At 35.6% G+C, this 23,265-nt stretch overlaps 1 protein-coding gene across 1 annotated transcript; it reads right to left on the bottom strand.

The window, feature by feature from the left end:
• Window positions 1-3,903: 3,903 nt before the first annotated feature.
• On the bottom strand, window positions 3,904-5,855 carry LOC135155416 (E3 ubiquitin-protein ligase TRIM31-like). The gene is made up of 2 exons (XM_064104351.1): window positions 4,752-5,855; window positions 3,904-4,676 (listed from the first exon to the last, which is right to left on the bottom strand). Exons 1-2 carry the CDS (start codon window positions 5,835-5,837, stop codon window positions 3,930-3,932), a joined length of 1,833 nt encoding a protein of 610 aa, XP_063960421.1. The 5' UTR covers window positions 5,838-5,855; the 3' UTR covers window positions 3,904-3,929.
• Window positions 5,856-23,265: the final 17,410 nt, after the last annotated feature.

Genomic DNA, 23,265 nt, shown 5'->3' with positions numbered 1-23,265 from the left:
ATATAACTATTTTGTTAAAAATAAGCGAAACTTTGAAATGTCATAACTTTCTTATTTTACATCCGATTTTGATGAAATTTTCAGCATTGTGCTCGTCTGATTTTTCTCTATTGATTCAAATCAACATTTTTCTGAGGTGGACTTGACCTTTAAAGAAGTACAGCGATGTATTGTTGTCACGGATCCGTCGGTCGTGGGTTTTACCTTTTACACACCATTTTGGTTTCGTATGGCCCAACCTTCTACACCTCGCACAAATCGGACTCTAAATACGTAGTGTTCGGGCAAAAAAGGACATCCTTTATAAAACATTTTAATTTTGTTTTATCATCTCAGAAAATTTAACCCTAAATACGTAGCTTTCCTAGTAAAATAGATATCCTTTTTTCATTATTTTTTTGTTTTTCACACCCTTATCACGTTACGTACGTAACATGCCCTATCGTGAAAAAGACATCCTTTTTACGTGTTTTTGGGGTGGCGCATGGTATCCACTCGTCAATGTAAGTGGCCCCCCTGGCATTCTCGCGATCATTTCACAGACGCTTTCTATAACACAGAGAATATTTTGACCATAGCTCTTCATAACAAAACAGTCTTTATCGAAAATCAGTGAATCAAATCAACAGTGTCGACCTAGACTATATGAAGGCAAACGACACATTAGTTATATTTCATCTGGTCCTAGTCTTAAGACGATGTAGGCCTACTATCACGGTTCACCAACTTTCGACAATGACCTCTAGTCTGTCCATTGTAATTTGACAGGCATTTTCAATAGATTATCAACGTTCCAGAAAGCGTTTCCTCCTTTCCATATTTATCTATTAAAAAATCTCCATCCTTCTTTCCTTCATTCCTTTCTTCCTTCCTTTATTTCTTTATATATGCCTTTCTTTCCTTCTATCTTTCTCCCTTTTTTTTGTTCTATTCTTTTTTCTGAACAAGTCAATACTATACAGTGACATACAGATTACTATTTTCTAAAAACTTTTATTGATTAATCAACTGTATACGAAGAATTTGTCTTGTCGTCATCAAAGTATTTAGGTTCATTAAATTGCTAAAAGATAAAAAACAATAACAGTAATAATATCAGCTAAATTACAGCAAATATGAATTATGATATTCTGTTATTATAATACCACTCTTTTACAGATTTTGAAATTGCATTTCCTTTATTCACTTTCCAACGTTTACATTATAATGTTTGGTTTCGTACATTTTAAGAAAATTTATAAAAGTTATTATGTATACTATGATCAAATTGATGATCAAATCTTTTTTAATAATTGAAAATGAAGACCATAATTGATTTTACCTTTTAATAAACCCATTCTACTTGTAAACTCGACATATCGTATTGTAGAGCTGTATAGTGTGAACTTGGTTTTTAAATGCTTAAATGTTATTATATTTATATATTTGCACATCTGTTCTCGATCATATTTGTGCAAATATAAACAATTGCATTCATAGTGATCATACTATCCTTCTCAATTGTATAATTAATTAATGACGTTTTCTCTTCATTCTGAATATACTGCATGATTCTTATTAAAAGATAATTTCTGCTAAAATAAGTATACCTGTAGACAATACAATTAATTATGATATTACAGTTTCATTTTTTTCCACGGTAATAGCAAGTCATATCTGACGTGATCTTCTATCGAATTGAATCCTTTTTAAAAGGCAAAATCCGAAGCAGAAATTTGAAATTATATTATTGAATAATTTTCCAAACTTAGATAGAATGTAACAATTTGATTGAGTTATACACGTATTGTTCTTTCCTCAAGATTTTCACGACCAAGGGGAAAAGAAGAAAAGTAAATGAAACTAAAAGGCTGAACATATCATTGTCTGAATATTATGTCGAGATCTATCACAAAATTAGATGTTTTGCTCGCTCCCAGCTTTTTTAGGAATTTTGCCCCCTCAAAAATTATCATTTCGCTCCATTTGAATTTGCTTATTTTTTACAAAGTTATAATGCCAAAAATATATAAATATAGATTTAATATAGTGATGGACCAATGAAAAGTTCGTCAGACTTTCAATGGATGGCAAATATCTACATCCATTAACTCATTACAACTGCGCTTTTCTATGCATTTTGTGCCATTGCCTGAAATACAATAAGCTATTCTCCGTAAAGCTATTCTATTTTACGTTCGAGTTATTCCATACAATTGCATTTTCAAATTAAATTTCTTCGAATATATCGAAGTAGTGTACTTCCCATCGGTTCTATATCAAGTACAGGTAAAAATAAAAATACACAGTATAAGCATGTTCTATAACGGAGAACGTTGTTTTTTACCATAAAGATCATGGTCTCACTTCATATCTACCTGATCAATGCATAAAAATATATATTACAAGTAAATACATACATAGTATAGCATACCATCTTTAAAATGAATGGTAAATATTACACTTCCACCATGGTTATTACTACGTAGTTAAATATTAAGTAAATGTTTATGAATAGAGAATTATTTAATTTCTCATGATATATCTAATAACATTATGTCTAAAACACAAGAACTAGAAATTTCCCCACACAGGATAAACATAATGAAGAGGATGCTTGATGATTGCAAAGCTCAAAATAAAAATGAAATCCTTGACGTTGATTTTTATGCATTTTCGTGCCATTTTCTTAAATGCCGGCAATATTCGTTTGTTTATTTTCACATTCAAGTAATTATATATATAATTGCATTTTGAAATTGAAGTACTTTGAAAAATATCAAAGAGCGTAGATCAGACCATTTCCATGAAGATAACATATACATATTTACACAGTGTAATCATGTCTAGATAGAATAATAGCATAGAATAACGACATATTCCAATTTATGCATAAAATCATAAACAGTATAACATACACTCATTAATATCAATGGTAAATATCACGTTGCCACGATAGTCATTGCTAGACAAATATTATATACATGCATATGACATAGAGAAACATTTGGTTTCCCATAAAATATGTGTTTCAAGTTGTGGTTGGGTTGTTAAGTGGTTTTACTTGACTCGAACATCAGAGAGTAGTAAGAGATTTCTTACAGGTAGAAAGGGGTACTTTATTACTTAGCAAGAGTGCGCCCTCTAACTGAATAAACATTATAGGTTATCAGTTGAACAAATCACATAAACAGGATACTGTTACAATATGTATATTTAACATTACGTCTTATATTTAAGCACGAGAAATTCCCTCACATAGGATACACATGATAAAGATGATGTTGGATAAGTGGAAAACTGAATATAAAATTGAGATTCATTGACTATATGCTGTTTTATGCATTTTTCGTGCAATTTTCATAAATTAAATAAGTTCTTTTTAAGTGTTCACACTCCGAAAAATATAGAAGAGTGATGATCAGACCATCTCAATGAAAATAATATTTATATGTTCACACGTTATAATAATGTCTAGATTCACAGCATAGAATCACGATAATCTTCCAATTTATGAATACACTTTCAAGTATACACGCATGAACAGTAATACCATACACGTTTTAATATCAGTGGTAAAAATCTCACGGCCACCATAGTCATTACTAGTCAAATATTATGTACAGTTATGTATATAAATAGAGAAACATTTGGTTTGTCATAAAATATTTAATAACATAATGTAATAACATAACATATTACGATAATTTCCCCACACAGGGAATAAACATGATAAAGATGATGGTCGATACATGCAAAGATGAAAATAAAAAGTTGTAAGCAGCGAAATACTTTTTCATGGGTGAGAAACGAGAAAGAAATGATCCAACAACTGTTTTATGTATTTCTACATTATAGCGGCTTACTATAGCAGAAAATGGCGACTCAGTGGGTATCACCCCCCCCCCCCCCCATCTTCTGCGATAATAATTATGATATCATGTCATCAATTATTTTAAGCGGAATATATAGAGTCTTTCCGAAGTGCAAAAAGCGATCTCTCCTGATCGGTACTGCTGGAGGTAACACCTATATATCCTAGTCTTCTCAATCTTGTAATCATTCACAAGGTTTCGGATGTGCCTTAGTTCATTTGTATACTCGTCAATGCTCACCAAACCTTCATCATGCTCCACCTTGGCTATCAGGATTGTATCCCATTGAGATACAGCAGCATAAAGGAGACTACCCGGTTTGTTTAATTCATGTTGTACAACATCCTGTTTGTCTATCAATCTGATAGTATCATCTGATGAAGTGATCAGAGAACCATGGTAACTAGTGATTTGCTCTGGTTCATACCCGTTGCATGGTATCTCCCTGACTGCTTGCCCACCTGATGCTTGAAATACCTTGATCTTGCAGGCTCCCCAGTAGCTCACATAGATCAGATCATCACCATCAATCGTGAGATTAGCAATCCAATCTTCCTCTTCACTCAGAGTCTTAAACATTACATTCAATTTTTTGTACTCTGGTGTGTATAGTGTGATGTTGTGTGAAATATCCATCACAACGCATCGACCATCAGAGAGGAACCCTACCCCATCAATGTTAACATCCTTAAGAACTGTCTGCTGAAGCTGACCATCAGAAGAGAAGATGGAGATGCCACCTGTACTACATCCTACTGCCATCCTACCGTCTGGTGTACTAACCATGACATTCATGCTACTCATAGCTGGCAAAGAAACGTTCTTTACATTAACAATCTTATTAGTGTACAAAGAAACGTCCTTTTCATCAAAGGTTTTATTAGTGCTTAAGGCGACGTTTCTTTCAACTACATTCACAATCTTTCCAAGGCCTAGCTCATCAACTCCAGCATTTCTCTCGAAATTGACACTTTTCCCCTTTATGCCCGATTTCTTCGGCTGCTCGTAGTCAGGATCCTTTTGATCAAAGACCTCTCGTAACTCTTCACACAGAGTGTCGTGTGCAGCCAAAGTATCCATATCTAATGGAATCTTTATTTTGTTAGTTACCATTTCAGCCATGGTCGTCAACTGATTGATGTGCTTCTTAGCCGTGGTCTTCATGCTTTCCAGTTCTTTCTCTGCTCCTTCAGTCGTTTCCTTGACTTCTCTTAGCAGTCTTTCTCTCTTCTCTGTCAAGTGCCGGACCGCATCATCATATGCTTTGTTGATGTCACTTGTACACTGTTTCTTGGCATTGTCAACACTCTTGGTCTGTTCATCTATGAAATCAATGTACTTCTGAAAGCATGATTGTTTCTTGTCCACCTTTGATTTAAGTTCTTCGATACCCTTCATGTGTTTGTCCTCGTAAGCTGCTCCCTCGATGACCTTGTGTCCTTCCCCCGTATGTTCCATAACAACACACCTGAAGCATGTGAATCTCCTGCAGCTGGAACAGAAGCAACCCTCATCTTCTTTCAGGTGTTTCCTGCATTTCCGGTATTTACGGACTGAAACCTTTCCTGACGAGATCTCACTCATGGCAATGACGTCATGATCGATAAAGCCTTCCCATTGAGAGTGCGTATTAAGACAAGAGGTGCAGAGATAATTGCCACAGTCTTGGCAGTAGACAACAGAATGGGGCTTGTCATTTGATTTACAATTTGTGCAAATTTGAGGATGGCCCTCCATATCCTCTATCAGACTCTTCAAAGCAAGATTTACCTGTAGTTTGCCGACATCTTTGTTTGGGACCTGGGTCACAGCTCTGCAGACAGGGCATCGGATCTGACAGTTACCGTGACACTCTAAGAGGTTGTCCAGGCAAGTCTTGCAGAAAGTGTGAGAACAAGACAGGATCTTGGGATCGGTGAATGTAGAAAGACATACTGGACACTCTGTACTCTGGGAGATGACAGTCTTTAATGCTTCAGCCATAGCTGGGTTTATAGAAGACTGAAAAATAATTATTACAAAAACAAAATGCAGAATAATAAACACGTAAGGACCATAGAATCTGCCATTTGACTTAAATCACTGAGTAATAAGAGAAACACCTGGGGTTTTAGAATAGGGAAAGGAAGGGGAGGAGGAAGGGGAGATTGGGAATGATAAAATGAGGGGGGAGAGGAGAAAGGGGAATGGGAAGAGGAGCTTGGTACGATGAGAATAAATTGGGATGGTGAAAGGAAAGGAGTGAAAAGAAAAGAAGAGTATTAGGGATTATATTGCTTTAAAAAGAGTATTATTTTTATAAGTTTATTTCAAATTAGTCTAATGCCATTTCGTCCAATTACCAAACTGCTTTTCCATCATTTGGTCTAACATAAGCTAATCCACTATCCACATGGTCTAATTGCAATTTCTTTCACTCACCAGTTTATATGATAACCAGTTGGGCTAATAGCAATTAAGTCCAAAATCTGGTCCAACTGGACTTAGTGTTAATTGGACAAAATGAATAAAATGAAATGGATATTTAATTAGACCAACTGGTTATGAGACGAAATGGTAATAGACGAACTGGTGATTAGACGAAGTGATGATTGGACCAAATGGTTTTTAGACGAATTTTTTTTTCTTAAGTTTTTATTGGGTTTTCATATTTTTTTAAATAACAAATCACATATAATTAATACGAGTAATTTAAAATATAACAGAATAAACAAATAGGAAAAGAAAAACAGGCAGCATACACATTATAAGGTTACATTAGAATAAGTTCAGCTTATCAACAGATAATACTTGATAAACATGTAGTAAAAGCAGTCACTAATTTGTCTCTTCACTGTATTCATCATCCCCTATAGTATAGTAAAGTCAAGAACAGAGGAATACAATCATTTGATTCACCTATTATTAAAAATTAACAAATTCCATCCTTAAAAGGCATATTAAATTTTCTTCAGATACAAAAATTGATGTTGATGGACCGAATGGCATTAGACTAAATTAAGGTAGACCATGTGGTGAGTGGAAGAATTGGCATTAGACGAATAGGCAATTTACCTTTTCATTTTCCACATTACTTCCGGGTTGGAAAATAAGTCTGATCACCCCTAAACAACGATATTTATATATATAATTTAATTGTTTCGATCCTGTCTGTTCAAAGATTGTGATGTTACAATATCTCACTGGTAACAATCGCTTATTATTAAAGAAAAATGGCAATCCAATAATATTGAAGATACAATCATTAAACAAGCCATATCAATCAGAGTGTGATTTTAAATTCGACACGTTTCTGATACATATCATGGCAATTGAATGTGTAAAATATATACAGAAAATCACTGGAAAATACATGAATTATTCAATATACTTACATCAAACTGCTTATGTCCATTATAAACGATATGTTTCTCAATTTGATCAAAGCAATAATATTATACGGGGTCTAATAGCAGCAGTATTAGATATTTAGGCTACATCAATTCACAATGGTAATGCGTACTGAATCGTGTGCAAATTTACAGTTGTTTACGAATTCGAGTTCAATATCAAACTATTTTTAGTGATTTGGAATTCCCAGTAACCTTTGACATGTTTCAAATGTGCATTCATGTACTTCAATTCAGCGTAACGGTTGATTCACGGGTTTTCTTTTTACCTGATTGAAAATAATCGAAATGTTTGTTGTATATTATTGACTTGTTTAGAGAGAAAAATAAAAATAACGAAGAAAAAAAGATAGGAGAAAATAAAGAAATAAAGAAAGAAATGGTAGGAAGGAAAGTAGGAAATAATGAAATAAATAGTAGAAAGGAAAAGGGGGCTCGGTGTAAAAATGGCAGAGGTAAAAGTGGCAGAGATAAAAATGACAGAGGTATCCAGTCTCAAACCCCTCATGTCGAAAATTCCAAAAGCCCCTCCATGTACATTACATTAAATAAGAAACGTTCTGAAAAGAAAATTAAAAAATTATAATGTTGGACTAATTGAAAGGGTATTTAAAATCATATATCTTCTGCAACAAATTAATAACACTTGAGTTGGTATTTTCTTTTTTTCCTGGACTTACACTCTTATGTCACATCGCTCTTCTAATATTCAAATGTTGTACTTAATTTGTACTTAATTTATTAAAGGGGAAATTCACTTTGACATAAAGTTATGGTAAAAATAACAGAAAATGATTAAAATGATACTGATAAGGCTTTTAGGGAATCCATCAAATCTGGGGATTCTGAATAAATTTCATTTTTATCATAAAAGTCAATGCCAGAGCTAATATTTTTATTATTATTTTGGCCTATAGGACCTGGGCATTCTAGGCCTAAGGACATTTTTTGGATGATGAGGATGACTATCTTCCTAGTCCTAAGCGCGATATGAATCTTGTCGATATTCCTTTTTGAAAAAGGGGCAATTAATGAGATATGAATCTTGGACCCCTTGACCCCATGGAAATAAATACAAACATACAAACAAATAAACAAACAATCTTGTCGATATTCCTTTTTGAAAAAGGGGCAATTTAGTTATAAGGAATTCCTGAAAATTTTATTATCATATTCATTAATGTAATAAGCCTAATGATTGAGCAATTGAGTTGATATTTCAACAATTAATGAGAGCGCAAATCGCAAGACGAAATTTTTTTATGAACTGTCATAAAAGGGGGATTTTAAGTAGTTTGTCATTATCTCATGGAAACACAGACAATATGTAGGTCTACTTGGCAAATCACATAATGCGAGCGCAAAGCACAAAAAGCTTCAAATGATATTCACACCATAAAACGGACATATTTTACAGAGCACTTAAAAAAATCAATTTGTAAATCAAACAAAATCATGGAAGTTCGATGTCCGAGCTGAAATATGTTTTGTATGTTGACTTCAAAACTTGATCAGCCTACTGAGCAAGATATGTATCTAGTCGAACAAGCTATGCGAGCGCAAAGCGCGACAGGAAATTTAATAAAGTGACATGAAATAGTTTTTTTTTATCATTTTTCCAAGTCTTTCTCTGACCTTATTATTCCCTCGTCTCTCTCTTTTTTTCCTTTTCCATTTTCGTTTTTTCCCCTTCTCTTTCTTTTGCTCTTTCTTCCCCCTTTTTCATTTTTTGGGGGTCCGCCAATAGCGGGGGGGGGGGGGGCACCCCCTGGATCCCCTTACGCCATATACTTATCATACTTATCGATCCTGGGGGGCAGGGGGCGATCGCCCCGCCAATGAAAATATTGGGGGGGACAAACATATCATTTTGCCCTCTCCCAAATAATTCCGGATATACCAAAAAAAAACCAAGATTGTAATGTTCAGCAAGCGAGATTGAGATACACAACTCGTTCTTTATCTAAAATCGTGCTCAAAATGTCTGCTTTTCAGATTGGAATATACATTTTTTTAGCTCGCGCTTCGCGCTCGCATCATTTCTGTAGCAAAAACCCATACTTTTCATGATTGAATAGGTGAATGTAAATGCCCCATTTTCAGTTTTAAGCATCAAAAGAACTCCTGCTTCGATTTGCAATCATCTTTTCTTGGATATATATCTTGTTCTTTATCAAAAACTTCCATTAAACTGTCAATTTTTTCAGATCGAAATATCAAAATTTTCAGCTCGCGCTTCGCGCTCGCATCTATTCTTCTTTTAGATACCAATCTTAATCATTAGTACCAAAAATGCTTAGAATATCAAGCTTTCAGGTCAGAATATAAAGAAATTTCAGCTCACTCTCGGCACTCGTACTATCTGTGTAGTGAGATATGTATCCTCATGAGTTACAAACAGCCCTAAACAGGCACGCTTTTCCTGTCAGTATGCTATTAAAAAAAAAAGCAGCTCGCGCTTCGCGCTCGCATTAATTTGTTGGTGAGATATGTATCTGTGTCTCATGAGTCATATATATATATTATATATATATATATATATATATATATTATATATGTATATATATATATATATGTGCGTGTGGGGGGGATGTGGATGGGTGTCTTATACGATCGAGCACCTTTGGGACATTAATGATTTTGCCCCCCCCCCCCAATCTGAAAAATGGATCGACGCCCCTGCTCTTCGGATCCACAATCATGTTGAAATGTGAAAAGTGTCTTTTATTACAGAACGTTTTGTTATTTTTTCTGTTATAAAAGTATATGCAAGTGGTTCGAAGAAATCCTGGAATTGTATATTTCAGCGTGTAAATGGTAGCGCACATTAGTTTGGTATGTATGTGATGAAGTGCGGTTCTACTACGAACTGGCCAAGATAAATCCTTTTATCACTCACTAATTTAAATCATCATATCAACGATAAAGTATAGACCAAAATGATAAAAAATCAAAATGATACCTAATCAATTCATAATACTCATTTCGACGATAGGGGTCAATTCAAGGTCAATGATTATGACTATTATTAACCGGAATGGCTCTGTCTTTTCCTTGTTGATGTAGCATGTCATGATCTTTACCTCATGTTTGCCTCTGTCATTTTTACCTCTGCCAGTTTTACTTCTGCCATTATTACCTCTGCCATTTTTACCTCAGCCATTTTTACCTCTGCCATTTTTACCTCTGCCATTATTACCTCTGCCATTATTACCTCTGCCATTATTACCTCTGCCATTATTACCTCTGCCATTTTTACCTCTGCCATTTTTACCTGGCACCAAAAAGGGAACATAAGAAGAAAGGAAAGAAGAAAGGAAATAAATTGTATAAAGAAAATAGAGAAAGGAAGAAAAAAGGAAAGAATGAATGAAAGAAAGGAAGGTAGAAAAAAGAATAAAAAGGAAGGAATGAATAAATTGAATAAATAGAGAAAGAAAGAAAGTTAAAGAAAGAAAGAAAGAAAGAAAAAGAAAGAAAGTAAGGAAGAAAGAAAGAAAGAAAGGAATAATTTAGAGAAGATGGAAAGAAGAAAAGGCAGGAAAAATTAGAATATGAAAAAGGAAAAAAACAAAGTAGACATTGATAAAGAAAAGAGGGCCCGAAAAGAAGAAAGAAATAAGAACAAGATGAATGCCTCTGGCCGTCTCACCTGCATCACGCGATTCAATATAGCAGCATATAGCAGCACTATAACTAGCACAAGATGTTCAGTGATACTTGGTTACTCTTATTTCCACGTTTTATAAACTAGACCAATACACATAAGAGATATGATGGTAATTCAACAAATACCCCCAACGTGGCCAAAGTTCATTGACCTTACATGACTTTTGACCTTGATTATGTGACCTGAAACTCACACAGGATGTTCGGTGATACTTGATTACTCTTATGTCCAAGTTTCAAGAGAAAGATCCATCAACTTTCCAAGTTATGATGGTAATTCAACAGATACCCCCATTATGGCCAGAATTCATTGACCTTTGACCTTGGTCATGTGACCTAAAATGCGCAAAGGATGTTCAGTGATACTTGATTACTCTTATGTCCAAGTTTCAAGAGTAAGATCCAACAACTTTCCAAGTTATAATGGTAATTAAACAGATACCCCCATTATGGCCAAAGTTCATTGACCTTTGACCTTGGTCATGTGACCTAAAATACGCACAAAATGTTCAGTGATACTTGATTACTCTTATGTCCAAGTTTTATGAATTAGACCAACACACTTTCAAAGTTATGGCGGTAATTCAACAAATACCCCAATTCAGCCAAAGTTCATTGACCCTAAATGACCTTTGACCTTGGTCATGTGACGTGAAACTCATGCAGGATGTTCAGTAATACTTGATTACTATTATGTCCAAGTTTCATGAGTCAGATCCATAAACGTTTAAAGTTATGATGGTAATTCAACAGATACACCCAATTCGGCCAAAGTTCATTGACCATAAATGACCATTGACCATGGTCATGTGACATGAAACTCAGGCAGGATGTTCAGTAGTACTTGATTACTATTATGTCCAAGTTTCATGAATCAGATCCATAAACTTTTAAAGTTATGATGGTAAATCTACAGATACCCCCAATTTGGCCAAAGTTCATTGACCCTAAATGACCATTGGCCTTGGTCATGTGACGTGAAACTCATGCAGGATGTTCAGTGATACTTGATTAACCTTATGTATAAGTTTTTTGAACTAGGTCCATATATTTTCTAAGTTATGATGACATTTCAAAAATTCAACCTTAGGTTAAGATTTTGATGTTGATTCCCCCAACATGGTCTAAGTTCATTGACTATAAATGACCATTGACCATGGTCATGTGACATGAAACTCAGGCAGGATGTTCAGTAATACTTGATTGACCTTATGGCCAAGTTTCATGAACTAGGACCATATACTTTCTAAGTTATGCTGTCATTTCAAAAACTTAACCTCAGGTTAAGATTTGGTGTTGACGCCGCCGCCGCCGTCGCCGCCGCCGCCGCCGCCGCCGTCGGAAAAGCGGCGCCTATAGTCTCACTCTGCTATGCAGGTGAGACAAAAACGGGAAGAGAAAGGAACAAAAGATCAAAGTAAGAAAAATGTGATAGTAAAAAAGGGAAAGTGAGAGATAAAACGAGACCAGAGGAAAAAATAGGCAAAATATGGAGGAAGAAATATAAGAAAGAAGAAAAGAAAAGAGAAATGAAAAAGCAGAAATTGATCTTACTTGGCTGGAGGCAAATCCTGATTTGACATCTCGTCTTTTCAAGGTGATATTTATCAGAGGCGAATCCCGGGAATTTTTAAATGAAGGGGGGGGCGTAACACGCACTAAAGGTACGTCCTGTCGGGGGGATCTAGCTGGGGGCCCTCCCCAAGAAAATTTTGTGAAAATTAAACCCATCATCGTATGCGATTTCAGCATTCTGAGGTCATTCACTCTATGTCCAAAATTATCGATTTCCTTTGTAAAAAAAAAACCGCGTTTTGATGACCTAAAGTTGACGCTAGGGGCCTGATGACATTGTGGCACTAGCCACAAAAAAATGGTCAGTTGTGACTAGTCAGGCCCCCTCCCCCTGACGAGTCACGACTGACCAATTTTTTGTTTTTTTTGCTTGTCAAATTTTTGTCCGGTGCGAAATGTCCTTTATTTCCTGTTGAGGACCTTTTTTATTATTATTATTTTTCTTTTTTTGCTTGTCATTTTTTTAATTACGAAATCCTTTTATTTGTGGTTGAAGACCTTTTTTTTCTTGTCAAATTTTTTTGGCGGACGATTTCTTTTTTTTACATTTTGTATGAAATTTTTGACTGAACTGCATGTATTAAATGTGATCATGCCCCGAACTGTAATTGATTATATCAAATCGTTTTCAGTCTGATTTTCAAACATTATCAAGATATACATTCCCAATATCAAAATAAAGTTATCTGGGGGCCGTTTCATAAAGCTGTTCGTAAGTTAAGAGTGACTTTAAGAACGACTGGCGAACCTTTCTTATGCGCTAAACCATCGCCAATGCCTGGTGTATACCATTTACAAAAAGAAAGGATCACCAGTCGTTCTTAAAGTCGCTCTTATCTTACGAACAGCTTTATGAAACACCCACCTGGACTTTTGAGGGAAAACTGTAACTAAATACAACAAAAACAAAACAGAGACAAAACATCCCCATTAATAATAATAATAATGATAATAATAATAACAATAATAATAACTAGATTTTAATTCGTCATGCGGACGAATTAGGTGGTCTGTCATGATTTTTCATTCATTGTCGGCTAATGTTGTATAAAATGAATCCCGGGAATGAATCATTCAGATATGATTGATAATCTTGATCATAGACATCAAAGGAATAAATTTTGACCATTGCTAAATGTGATTATAAATGTAGTGATGACAATCGTGATGATTATAATGATGGTGGTGATAATGCAATATGTTAAATACGAAATAAAGTTAGGAGCACGTAAAATGCCGGCTTAAAAACTCTCCAAAAATCTCAGACGATTTTACCGAAATTGGCTTTTCAAAATTGCGCAATGAAAGGCGCCTTAATTTTCACAGCAGCTAATTTTTAATCGACAGTTTGATGTTTTTTATGCAAATTCTTGTTAAAAATTCTTTGTACTTTGTGCATTTTTTTTTTAATTTTTACCCACTGACATTTCACAATGTCAGTGGGTATTAATTTCACAGAATACTTGAAAATTCATAGGTGATACTTTTTAAAAGCTAAAATATCTTAAATATTTTTGTTCAAATTTTCTGCTACATTTCAATAGATTTTAATGAGAAGTTTCGTAATGCTATAATTTCACAGCATTCACCTCAAAACTCATGAGTGATGTATTTGATAAAAGAACCAGATTTTTTTGTAAATGTTTGCCAAATTTCTGAAAATTTTTAAACATTTCAAATAATATTTTCCGTCAAAAATTTTCAATATCCATTTATTAATTGTGTATGACTTTGACATTTACTTGAAAATTCTTTCTTGATGATTTTTACTGAAAAAAAGTCAGGTAAAAGATTCAAATACTGGCAATTTTCCCGCAAAATTTCGGGAACATGTGTAATTAACTAAATTGCACAATTTTTTCATTTCACAGAAGGTACCTGAAAATTTGTTATATGTTATATTAAGTAAAAATGAACAAACAGAAAAAAATCCAGGAATTTCCGCAAAATGTCCGGAATGAAAATTTTCAACCCAATAGCGTTTAAATATTGCAGCGTTTACTAAAAAATACATAAATGATGTTTTACAATGTTAAAATTGCCCCTTAAAAAGTTCCGGCAAAATTACAAAAATTGTCCTACATAAAAAAATGCAAGGCAAGTGGGCTTGAAATTTTCAGGAAGACTGTACAATTGGTTAATAAAACATTTCTCTAAAGAATTTCTCAAAAATTACGTCCAGAAAAAATTTGCAAAAATTTAAACACATCATAACACATTGATGCTGTGGTCAAAAGTCAAAATTATTCACACGTTATTTGTAGAGAATTGTCTTCACTATACGATATCAAAATTTGGAAGAAAACTGACCAGTAAAAACGAAGATACGGTCAAGTCATTGACGTTTGTTGCGGAAATATGTAATTTTCACTAATAACTTAAAATTGACGTAATTACAAAATCTCCAAATGAAATATTGAATATATAAAAGAGTGAGAAAAAAATTGGGGTCAACGGACTCCCTGAAGAGCTACAGTGAATTTTATATAGGCATATTTTAGCCCATTTACGCGCGCGTAATGCAAATTTGAATGGACGCGCATTCCCGTATTATTGGTCGTAAGAGGCTGAATGAGGTATCAAATTAATCAGAAGATAATGAACAATGGAAAGACATGAAAGAAATGATGACTCGAAGATGCATAACGATGGTAGGTGCAAGAACGCGCACGCATACCTGTGCGCGCGCAAATTCTTGACATGCTCAAAATGACCAGAAACGTACCCAAACTTGACCACGGTCGATTTGGGGAAATTTAAAATTTTGACGCGCGCGTACGTGCGCGTCGTGACCTTTGCATGACCTCTGATGATATGTCCTGATGACCTGTCACCTGAACTTGATATGATGCAAATATGGATGATTTTTGATGATTAGTTGCGATGATATGATCAATCATTTAATTTTACAAAATGGCGCCTAGATGACGTCATCATGATTTGATAACCTTGAAAAGTTTCCATTCCCATGTCCATAATGATGCCCATACATGACATGAAAATCAAGGAAATTGACATGCCCGATTTTGAGATAGAGGTGGACAAAGATTTGGCAATAAAAATAAATAAAGTAAATTCTGACGAATATAATAGGTGATCTGTCATCTTCATGACAGACCACCTAAAAAGGACCAAAAAAAAAAAAAAAAAAAAAAGGGGGTCCAGCGAGGTTTGAACCACCGAACCCTGGTATACCAGTCAGGTGTGTTATCCAGTCGGCCACAGTGTGTTCGACAAGCACAGAGAGCAAAATAGGAAACATATTGTCAACTTGACATTGAATGTACATTCTTGCAATTCCAAATTGGCATGATGACAAAACTCTACAAATTCTAGTTTTGAGAATAGTACAAGCTTTAAAATGAAACAGTGGAGAAATTGTCTAAAGGATACATTCTAAGCTAAAACATATTGAAAATTTGGCGAGAACAGACCAAGATTTACGGAATTAAAATCAATTTAAATGACTGTGGTGACATCATGAAACAGAAAACACTTGTTCTTAGTTCCGACGCCATTTTGATGACGTCACGATGTAATTAAGAGTCAAATGTGGCATGAAATCATATCTCCTATTCATACTCTATTCGAATATGAAAAGAAAAATTGGGGTCAACGGACTCCCTGAAGAGCTACAGTGAATTTTATATAGGCATATTTTAGCCCATTTACGCGCGCGTAATGCAAATTTGAATGGACGCGCATTCCCGTATTATTGGTCGTAAGAGGCTGAATGAGGTATCAAATTAATCAGAAGATAATGAACAATGGAAAGACATGAAAGAAATGATGACTCGAAGATGCATAACGATGGTAGGTGCAAGAACGCGCACGCATACCTGTGCGCGCGCAAATTCTTGACATGCTCAAAATGACCAGAAACGTACCCAAACTTGACCACGGTCGATTTGGGGAAATTTAAAATTTTGACGCGCGCGTACGTGCGCGTCGTGACCTTTGCATGACCTCTGATGATATGTCCTGATGACCTGTCACCTGAACTTGATATGATGCAAATATGGATGATTTTTGATGATTAGTTGCGATGATATGATCAATCATTTAATTTTACAAAATGGCGCCTAGATGACGTCATCATGATTTGATAACCTTGAAAAGTTTCCATTCCCATGTCCATAATGATGCCCATACATGACATGAAAATCAAGGAAATTGACATGCCCGATTTTGAGATAGAGGTGGACAAAGATTTGGCAATAAAAATAAATAAAGTAAATTCTGACGAATATAATAGGTGATCTGTCATCTTCATGACAGACCACCTAAAAAGGACCAAAAAAAAAAAAAAAAAAAAAAGGGGGTCCAGCGAGGTTTGAACCACCGAACCCTGGTATACCAGTCAGGTGTGTTATCCAGTCGGCCACAGTGTGTTCGACAAGCACAGAGAGCAAAATAGGAAACATATTGTCAACTTGACATTGAATGTACATTCTTGCAATTCCAAATTGGCATGATGACAAAACTCTACAAATTCTAGTTTTGAGAATAGTACAAGCTTTAAAATGAAACAGTGGAGAAATTGTCTAAAGGATACATTCTAAGCTAAAACATATTGAAAATTTGGCGAGAACAGACCAAGATTTACGGAATTAAAATCAATTTAAATGACTGTGGTGACATCATGAAACAGAAAACACTTGTTCTTAGTTCCGACGCCATTTTGATGACGTCACGATGTAATTAAGAGTCAAATGTGGCATGAAATCATATCTCCTATTCATACTCTATTCGAATATGAAAAGAAAAATTGGGGTCAACGGACTCCCTGAAGAGCTACAGTGAATTTTATATAGGCATATTTTAGCCCATTTACGCGCGCGTAATGCAAATTTGAATGGACGCGCATTCCCGTATTATTGGTCGTAAGAGGCTGAATGAGGTATCAAATTAATCAGAAGATAATGAACAATGGAAAGACATGAAAGAAATGATGACTCGAAGATGCATAACGATGGTAGGTGCAAGAACGCGCACGCATACCTGTGCGCGCGCAAATTCTTGACATGCTCAAAATGACCAGAAACGTACCCAAACTTGACCACGGTCGATTTGGGGAAATTTAAAATTTTGACGCGCGCGTACGTGCGCGTCGTGACCTTTGCATGACCTCTGATGATATGTCCTGATGACCTGTCACCTGAACTTGATATGATGCAAATATGGATGATTTTTGATGATTAGTTGCGATGATATGATCAATCATTTAATTTTACAAAATGGCGCCTAGATGACGTCATCATGATTTGATAACCTTGAAAAGTTTCCATTCCCATGTCCATAATGATGCCCATACATGACATGAAAATCAAGGAAATTGACATGCCCGATTTTGAGATAGAGGTGGACAAAGATTTGGCAATAAAAATAAATAAAGTAAATTCTGACGAATATAATAGGTGATCTGTCATCTTCATGACAGACCACCTAAAAAGGACCAAAAAAAAAAAAAAAAAAAAAAGGGGGTCCAGCGAGGTTTGAACCACCGAACCCTGGTATACCAGTCAGGTGTGTTATCCAGTCGGCCACAGTGTGTTCGACAAGCACAGAGAGCAAAATAGGAAACATATTGTCAACTTGACATTGAATGTACATTCTTGCAATTCCAAATTGGCATGATGACAAAACTCTACAAATTCTAGTTTTGAGAATAGTACAAGCTTTAAAATGAAACAGTGGAGAAATTGTCTAAAGGATACATTCTAAGCTAAAACATATTGAAAATTTGGCGAGAACAGACCAAGATTTACGGAATTAAAATCAATTTAAATGACTGTGGTGACATCATGAAACAGAAAACACTTGTTCTTAGTTCCGACGCCATTTTGATGACGTCACGATGTAATTAAGAGTCAAATGTGGCATGAAATCATATCTCCTATTCATACTCTATTCGAATATGAAAAGAAAAATTGGGGTCAACGGACTCCCTGAAGAGCTACAGTGAATTTTATATAGGCATATTTTAGCCCATTTACGCGCGCGTAATGCAAATTTGAATGGACGCGCATTCCCGTATTATTGGTCGTAAGAGGCTGAATGAGGTATCAAATTAATCAGAAGATAATGAACAATGGAAAGACATGAAAGAAATGATGACTCGAAGATGCATAACGATGGTAGGTGCAAGAACGCGCACGCATACCTGTGCGCGCGCAAATTCTTGACATGCTCAAAATGACCAGAAACGTACCCAAACTTGACCACGGTCGATTTGGGGAAATTTAAAATTTTGACGCGCGCGTACGTGCGCGTCGTGACCTTTGCATGACCTCTGATGATATGTCCTGATGACCTGTCACCTGAACTTGATATGATGCAAATATGGATGATTTTTGATGATTAGTTGCGATGATATGATCAATCATTTAATTTTACAAAATGGCGCCTAGATGACGTCATCATGATTTGATAACCTTGAAAAGTTTCCATTCCCATGTCCATAATGATGCCCATACATGACATGAAAATCAAGGAAATTGACATGCCCGATTTTGAGATAGAGGTGGACAAAGATTTGGCAATAAAAATAAATAAAGTAAATTCTGACGAATATAATAGGTGATCTGTCATCTTCATGACAGACCACCTAAAAAGGACCAAAAAAAAAAAAAAAAAAAAAAGGGGGTCCAGCGAGGTTTGAACCACCGAACCCTGGTATACCAGTCAGGTGTGTTATCCAGTCGGCCACAGTGTGTTCGACAAGCACAGAGAGCAAAATAGGAAACATATTGTCAACTTGACATTGAATGTACATTCTTGCAATTCCAAATTGGCATGATGACAAAACTCTACAAATTCTAGTTTTGAGAATAGTACAAGCTTTAAAATGAAACAGTGGAGAAATTGTCTAAAGGATACATTCTAAGCTAAAACATATTGAAAATTTGGCGAGAACAGACCAAGATTTACGGAATTAAAATCAATTTAAATGACTGTGGTGACATCATGAAACAGAAAACACTTGTTCTTAGTTCCGACGCCATTTTGATGACGTCACGATGTAATTAAGAGTCAAATGTGGCATGAAATCATATCTCCTATTCATACTCTATTCGAATATGAAAAGAAAAATTGGGGTCAACGGACTCCCTGAAGAGCTACAGTGAATTTTATATAGGCATATTTTAGCCCATTTACGCGCGCGTAATGCAAATTTGAATGGACGCGCATTCCCGTATTATTGGTCGTAAGAGGCTGAATGAGGTATCAAATTAATCAGAAGATAATGAACAATGGAAAGACATGAAAGAAATGATGACTCGAAGATGCATAACGATGGTAGGTGCAAGAACGCGCACGCATACCTGTGCGCGCGCAAATTCTTGACATGCTCAAAATGACCAGAAACGTACCCAAACTTGACCACGGTCGATTTGGGGAAATTTAAAATTTTGACGCGCGCGTACGTGCGCGTCGTGACCTTTGCATGACCTCTGATGATATGTCCTGATGACCTGTCACCTGAACTTGATATGATGCAAATATGGATGATTTTTGATGATTAGTTGCGATGATATGATCAATCATTTAATTTTACAAAATGGCGCCTAGATGACGTCATCATGATTTGATAACCTTGAAAAGTTTCCATTCCCATGTCCATAATGATGCCCATACATGACATGAAAATCAAGGAAATTGACATGCCCGATTTTGAGATAGAGGTGGACAAAGATTTGGCAATAAAAATAAATAAAGTAAATTCTGACGAATATAATAGGTGATCTGTCATCTTCATGACAGACCACCTAAAAAGGACCAAAAAAAAAAAAAAAAAAAAAAGGGGGTCCAGCGAGGTTTGAACCACCGAACCCTGGTATACCAGTCAGGTGTGTTATCCAGTCGGCCACAGTGTGTTCGACAAGCACAGAGAGCAAAATAGGAAACATATTGTCAACTTGACATTGAATGTACATTCTTGCAATTCCAAATTGGCATGATGACAAAACTCTACAAATTCTAGTTTTGAGAATAGTACAAGCTTTAAAATGAAACAGTGGAGAAATTGTCTAAAGGATACATTCTAAGCTAAAACATATTGAAAATTTGGCGAGAACAGACCAAGATTTACGGAATTAAAATCAATTTAAATGACTGTGGTGACATCATGAAACAGAAAACACTTGTTCTTAGTTCCGACGCCATTTTGATGACGTCACGATGTAATTAAGAGTCAAATGTGGCATGAAATCATATCTCCTATTCATACTCTATTCGAATATGAAAAGAAAAATTGGGGTCAACGGACTCCCTGAAGAGCTACAGTGAATTTTATATAGGCATATTTTAGCCCATTTACGCGCGCGTAATGCAAATTTGAATGGACGCGCATTCCCGTATTATTGGTCGTAAGAGGCTGAATGAGGTATCAAATTAATCAGAAGATAATGAACAATGGAAAGACATGAAAGAAATGATGACTCGAAGATGCATAACGATGGTAGGTGCAAGAACGCGCACGCATACCTGTGCGCGCGCAAATTCTTGACATGCTCAAAATGACCAGAAACGTACCCAAACTTGACCACGGTCGATTTGGGGAAATTTAAAATTTTGACGCGCGCGTACGTGCGCGTCGTGACCTTTGCATGACCTCTGATGATATGTCCTGATGACCTGTCACCTGAACTTGATATGATGCAAATATGGATGATTTTTGATGATTAGTTGCGATGATATGATCAATCATTTAATTTTACAAAATGGCGCCTAGATGACGTCATCATGATTTGATAACCTTGAAAAGTTTCCATTCCCATGTCCATAATGATGCCCATACATGACATGAAAATCAAGGAAATTGACATGCCCGATTTTGAGATAGAGGTGGACAAAGATTTGGCAATAAAAATAAATAAAGTAAATTCTGACGAATATAATAGGTGATCTGTCATCTTCATGACAGACCACCTAAAAAGGACCAAAAAAAAAAAAAAAAAAAAAAGGGGGTCCAGCGAGGTTTGAACCACCGAACCCTGGTATACCAGTCAGGTGTGTTATCCAGTCGGCCACAGTGTGTTCGACAAGCACAGAGAGCAAAATAGGAAACATATTGTCAACTTGACATTGAATGTACATTCTTGCAATTCCAAATTGGCATGATGACAAAACTCTACAAATTCTAGTTTTGAGAATAGTACAAGCTTTAAAATGAAACAGTGGAGAAATTGTCTAAAGGATACATTCTAAGCTAAAACATATTGAAAATTTGGCGAGAACAGACCAAGATTTACGGAATTAAAATCAATTTAAATGACTGTGGTGACATCATGAAACAGAAAACACTTGTTCTTAGTTCCGACGCCATTTTGATGACGTCACGATGTAATTAAGAGTCAAATGTGGCATGAAATCATATCTCCTATTCATACTCTATTCGAATATGAAAAGAAAAATTGGGGTCAACGGACTCCCTGAAGAGCTACAGTGAATTTTATATAGGCATATTTTAGCCCATTTACGCGCGCGTAATGCAAATTTGAATGGACGCGCATTCCCGTATTATTGGTCGTAAGAGGCTGAATGAGGTATCAAATTAATCAGAAGATAATGAACAATGGAAAGACATGAAAGAAATGATGACTCGAAGATGCATAACGATGGTAGGTGCAAGAACGCGCACGCATACCTGTGCGCGCGCAAATTCTTGACATGCTCAAAATGACCAGAAACGTACCCAAACTTGACCACGGTCGATTTGGGGAAATTTAAAATTTTGACGCGCGCGTACGTGCGCGTCGTGACCTTTGCATGACCTCTGATGATATGTCCTGATGACCTGTCACCTGAACTTGATATGATGCAAATATGGATGATTTTTGATGATTAGTTGCGATGATATGATCAATCATTTAATTTTACAAAATGGCGCCTAGATGACGTCATCATGATTTGATAACCTTGAAAAGTTTCCATTCCCATGTCCATAATGATGCCCATACATGACATGAAAATCAAGGAAATTGACATGCCCGATTTTGAGATAGAGGTGGACAAAGATTTGGCAATAAAAATAAATAAAGTAAATTCTGACGAATATAATAGGTGATCTGTCATCTTCATGACAGACCACCTAAAAAGGACCAAAAAAAAAAAAAAAAAAAAAAGGGGGTCCAGCGAGGTTTGAACCACCGAACCCTGGTATACCAGTCAGGTGTGTTATCCAGTCGGCCACAGTGTGTTCGACAAGCACAGAGAGCAAAATAGGAAACATATTGTCAACTTGACATTGAATGTACATTCTTGCAATTCCAAATTGGCATGATGACAAAACTCTACAAATTCTAGTTTTGAGAATAGTACAAGCTTTAAAATGAAACAGTGGAGAAATTGTCTAAAGGATACATTCTAAGCTAAAACATATTGAAAATTTGGCGAGAACAGACCAAGATTTACGGAATTAAAATCAATTTAAATGACTGTGGTGACATCATGAAACAGAAAACACTTGTTCTTAGTTCCGACGCCATTTTGATGACGTCACGATGTAATTAAGAGTCAAATGTGGCATGAAATCATATCTCCTATTCATACTCTATTCGAATATGAAAAGAAAAATTGGGGTCAACGGACTCCCTGAAGAGCTACAGTGAATTTTATATAGGCATATTTTAGCCCATTTACGCGCGCGTAATGCAAATTTGAATGGACGCGCATTCCCGTATTATTGGTCGTAAGAGGCTGAATGAGGTATCAAATTAATCAGAAGATAATGAACAATGGAAAGACATGAAAGAAATGATGACTCGAAGATGCAT

This window comes from Lytechinus pictus, chromosome 9 (assembly GCF_037042905.1).
Source record: "Lytechinus pictus isolate F3 Inbred chromosome 9, Lp3.0, whole genome shotgun sequence".
Lineage (NCBI taxonomy): Eukaryota > Metazoa > Echinodermata > Echinoidea > Temnopleuroida > Toxopneustidae > Lytechinus > Lytechinus pictus.
This window is presented reverse-complemented; position numbering and strand designations above follow the sequence as displayed.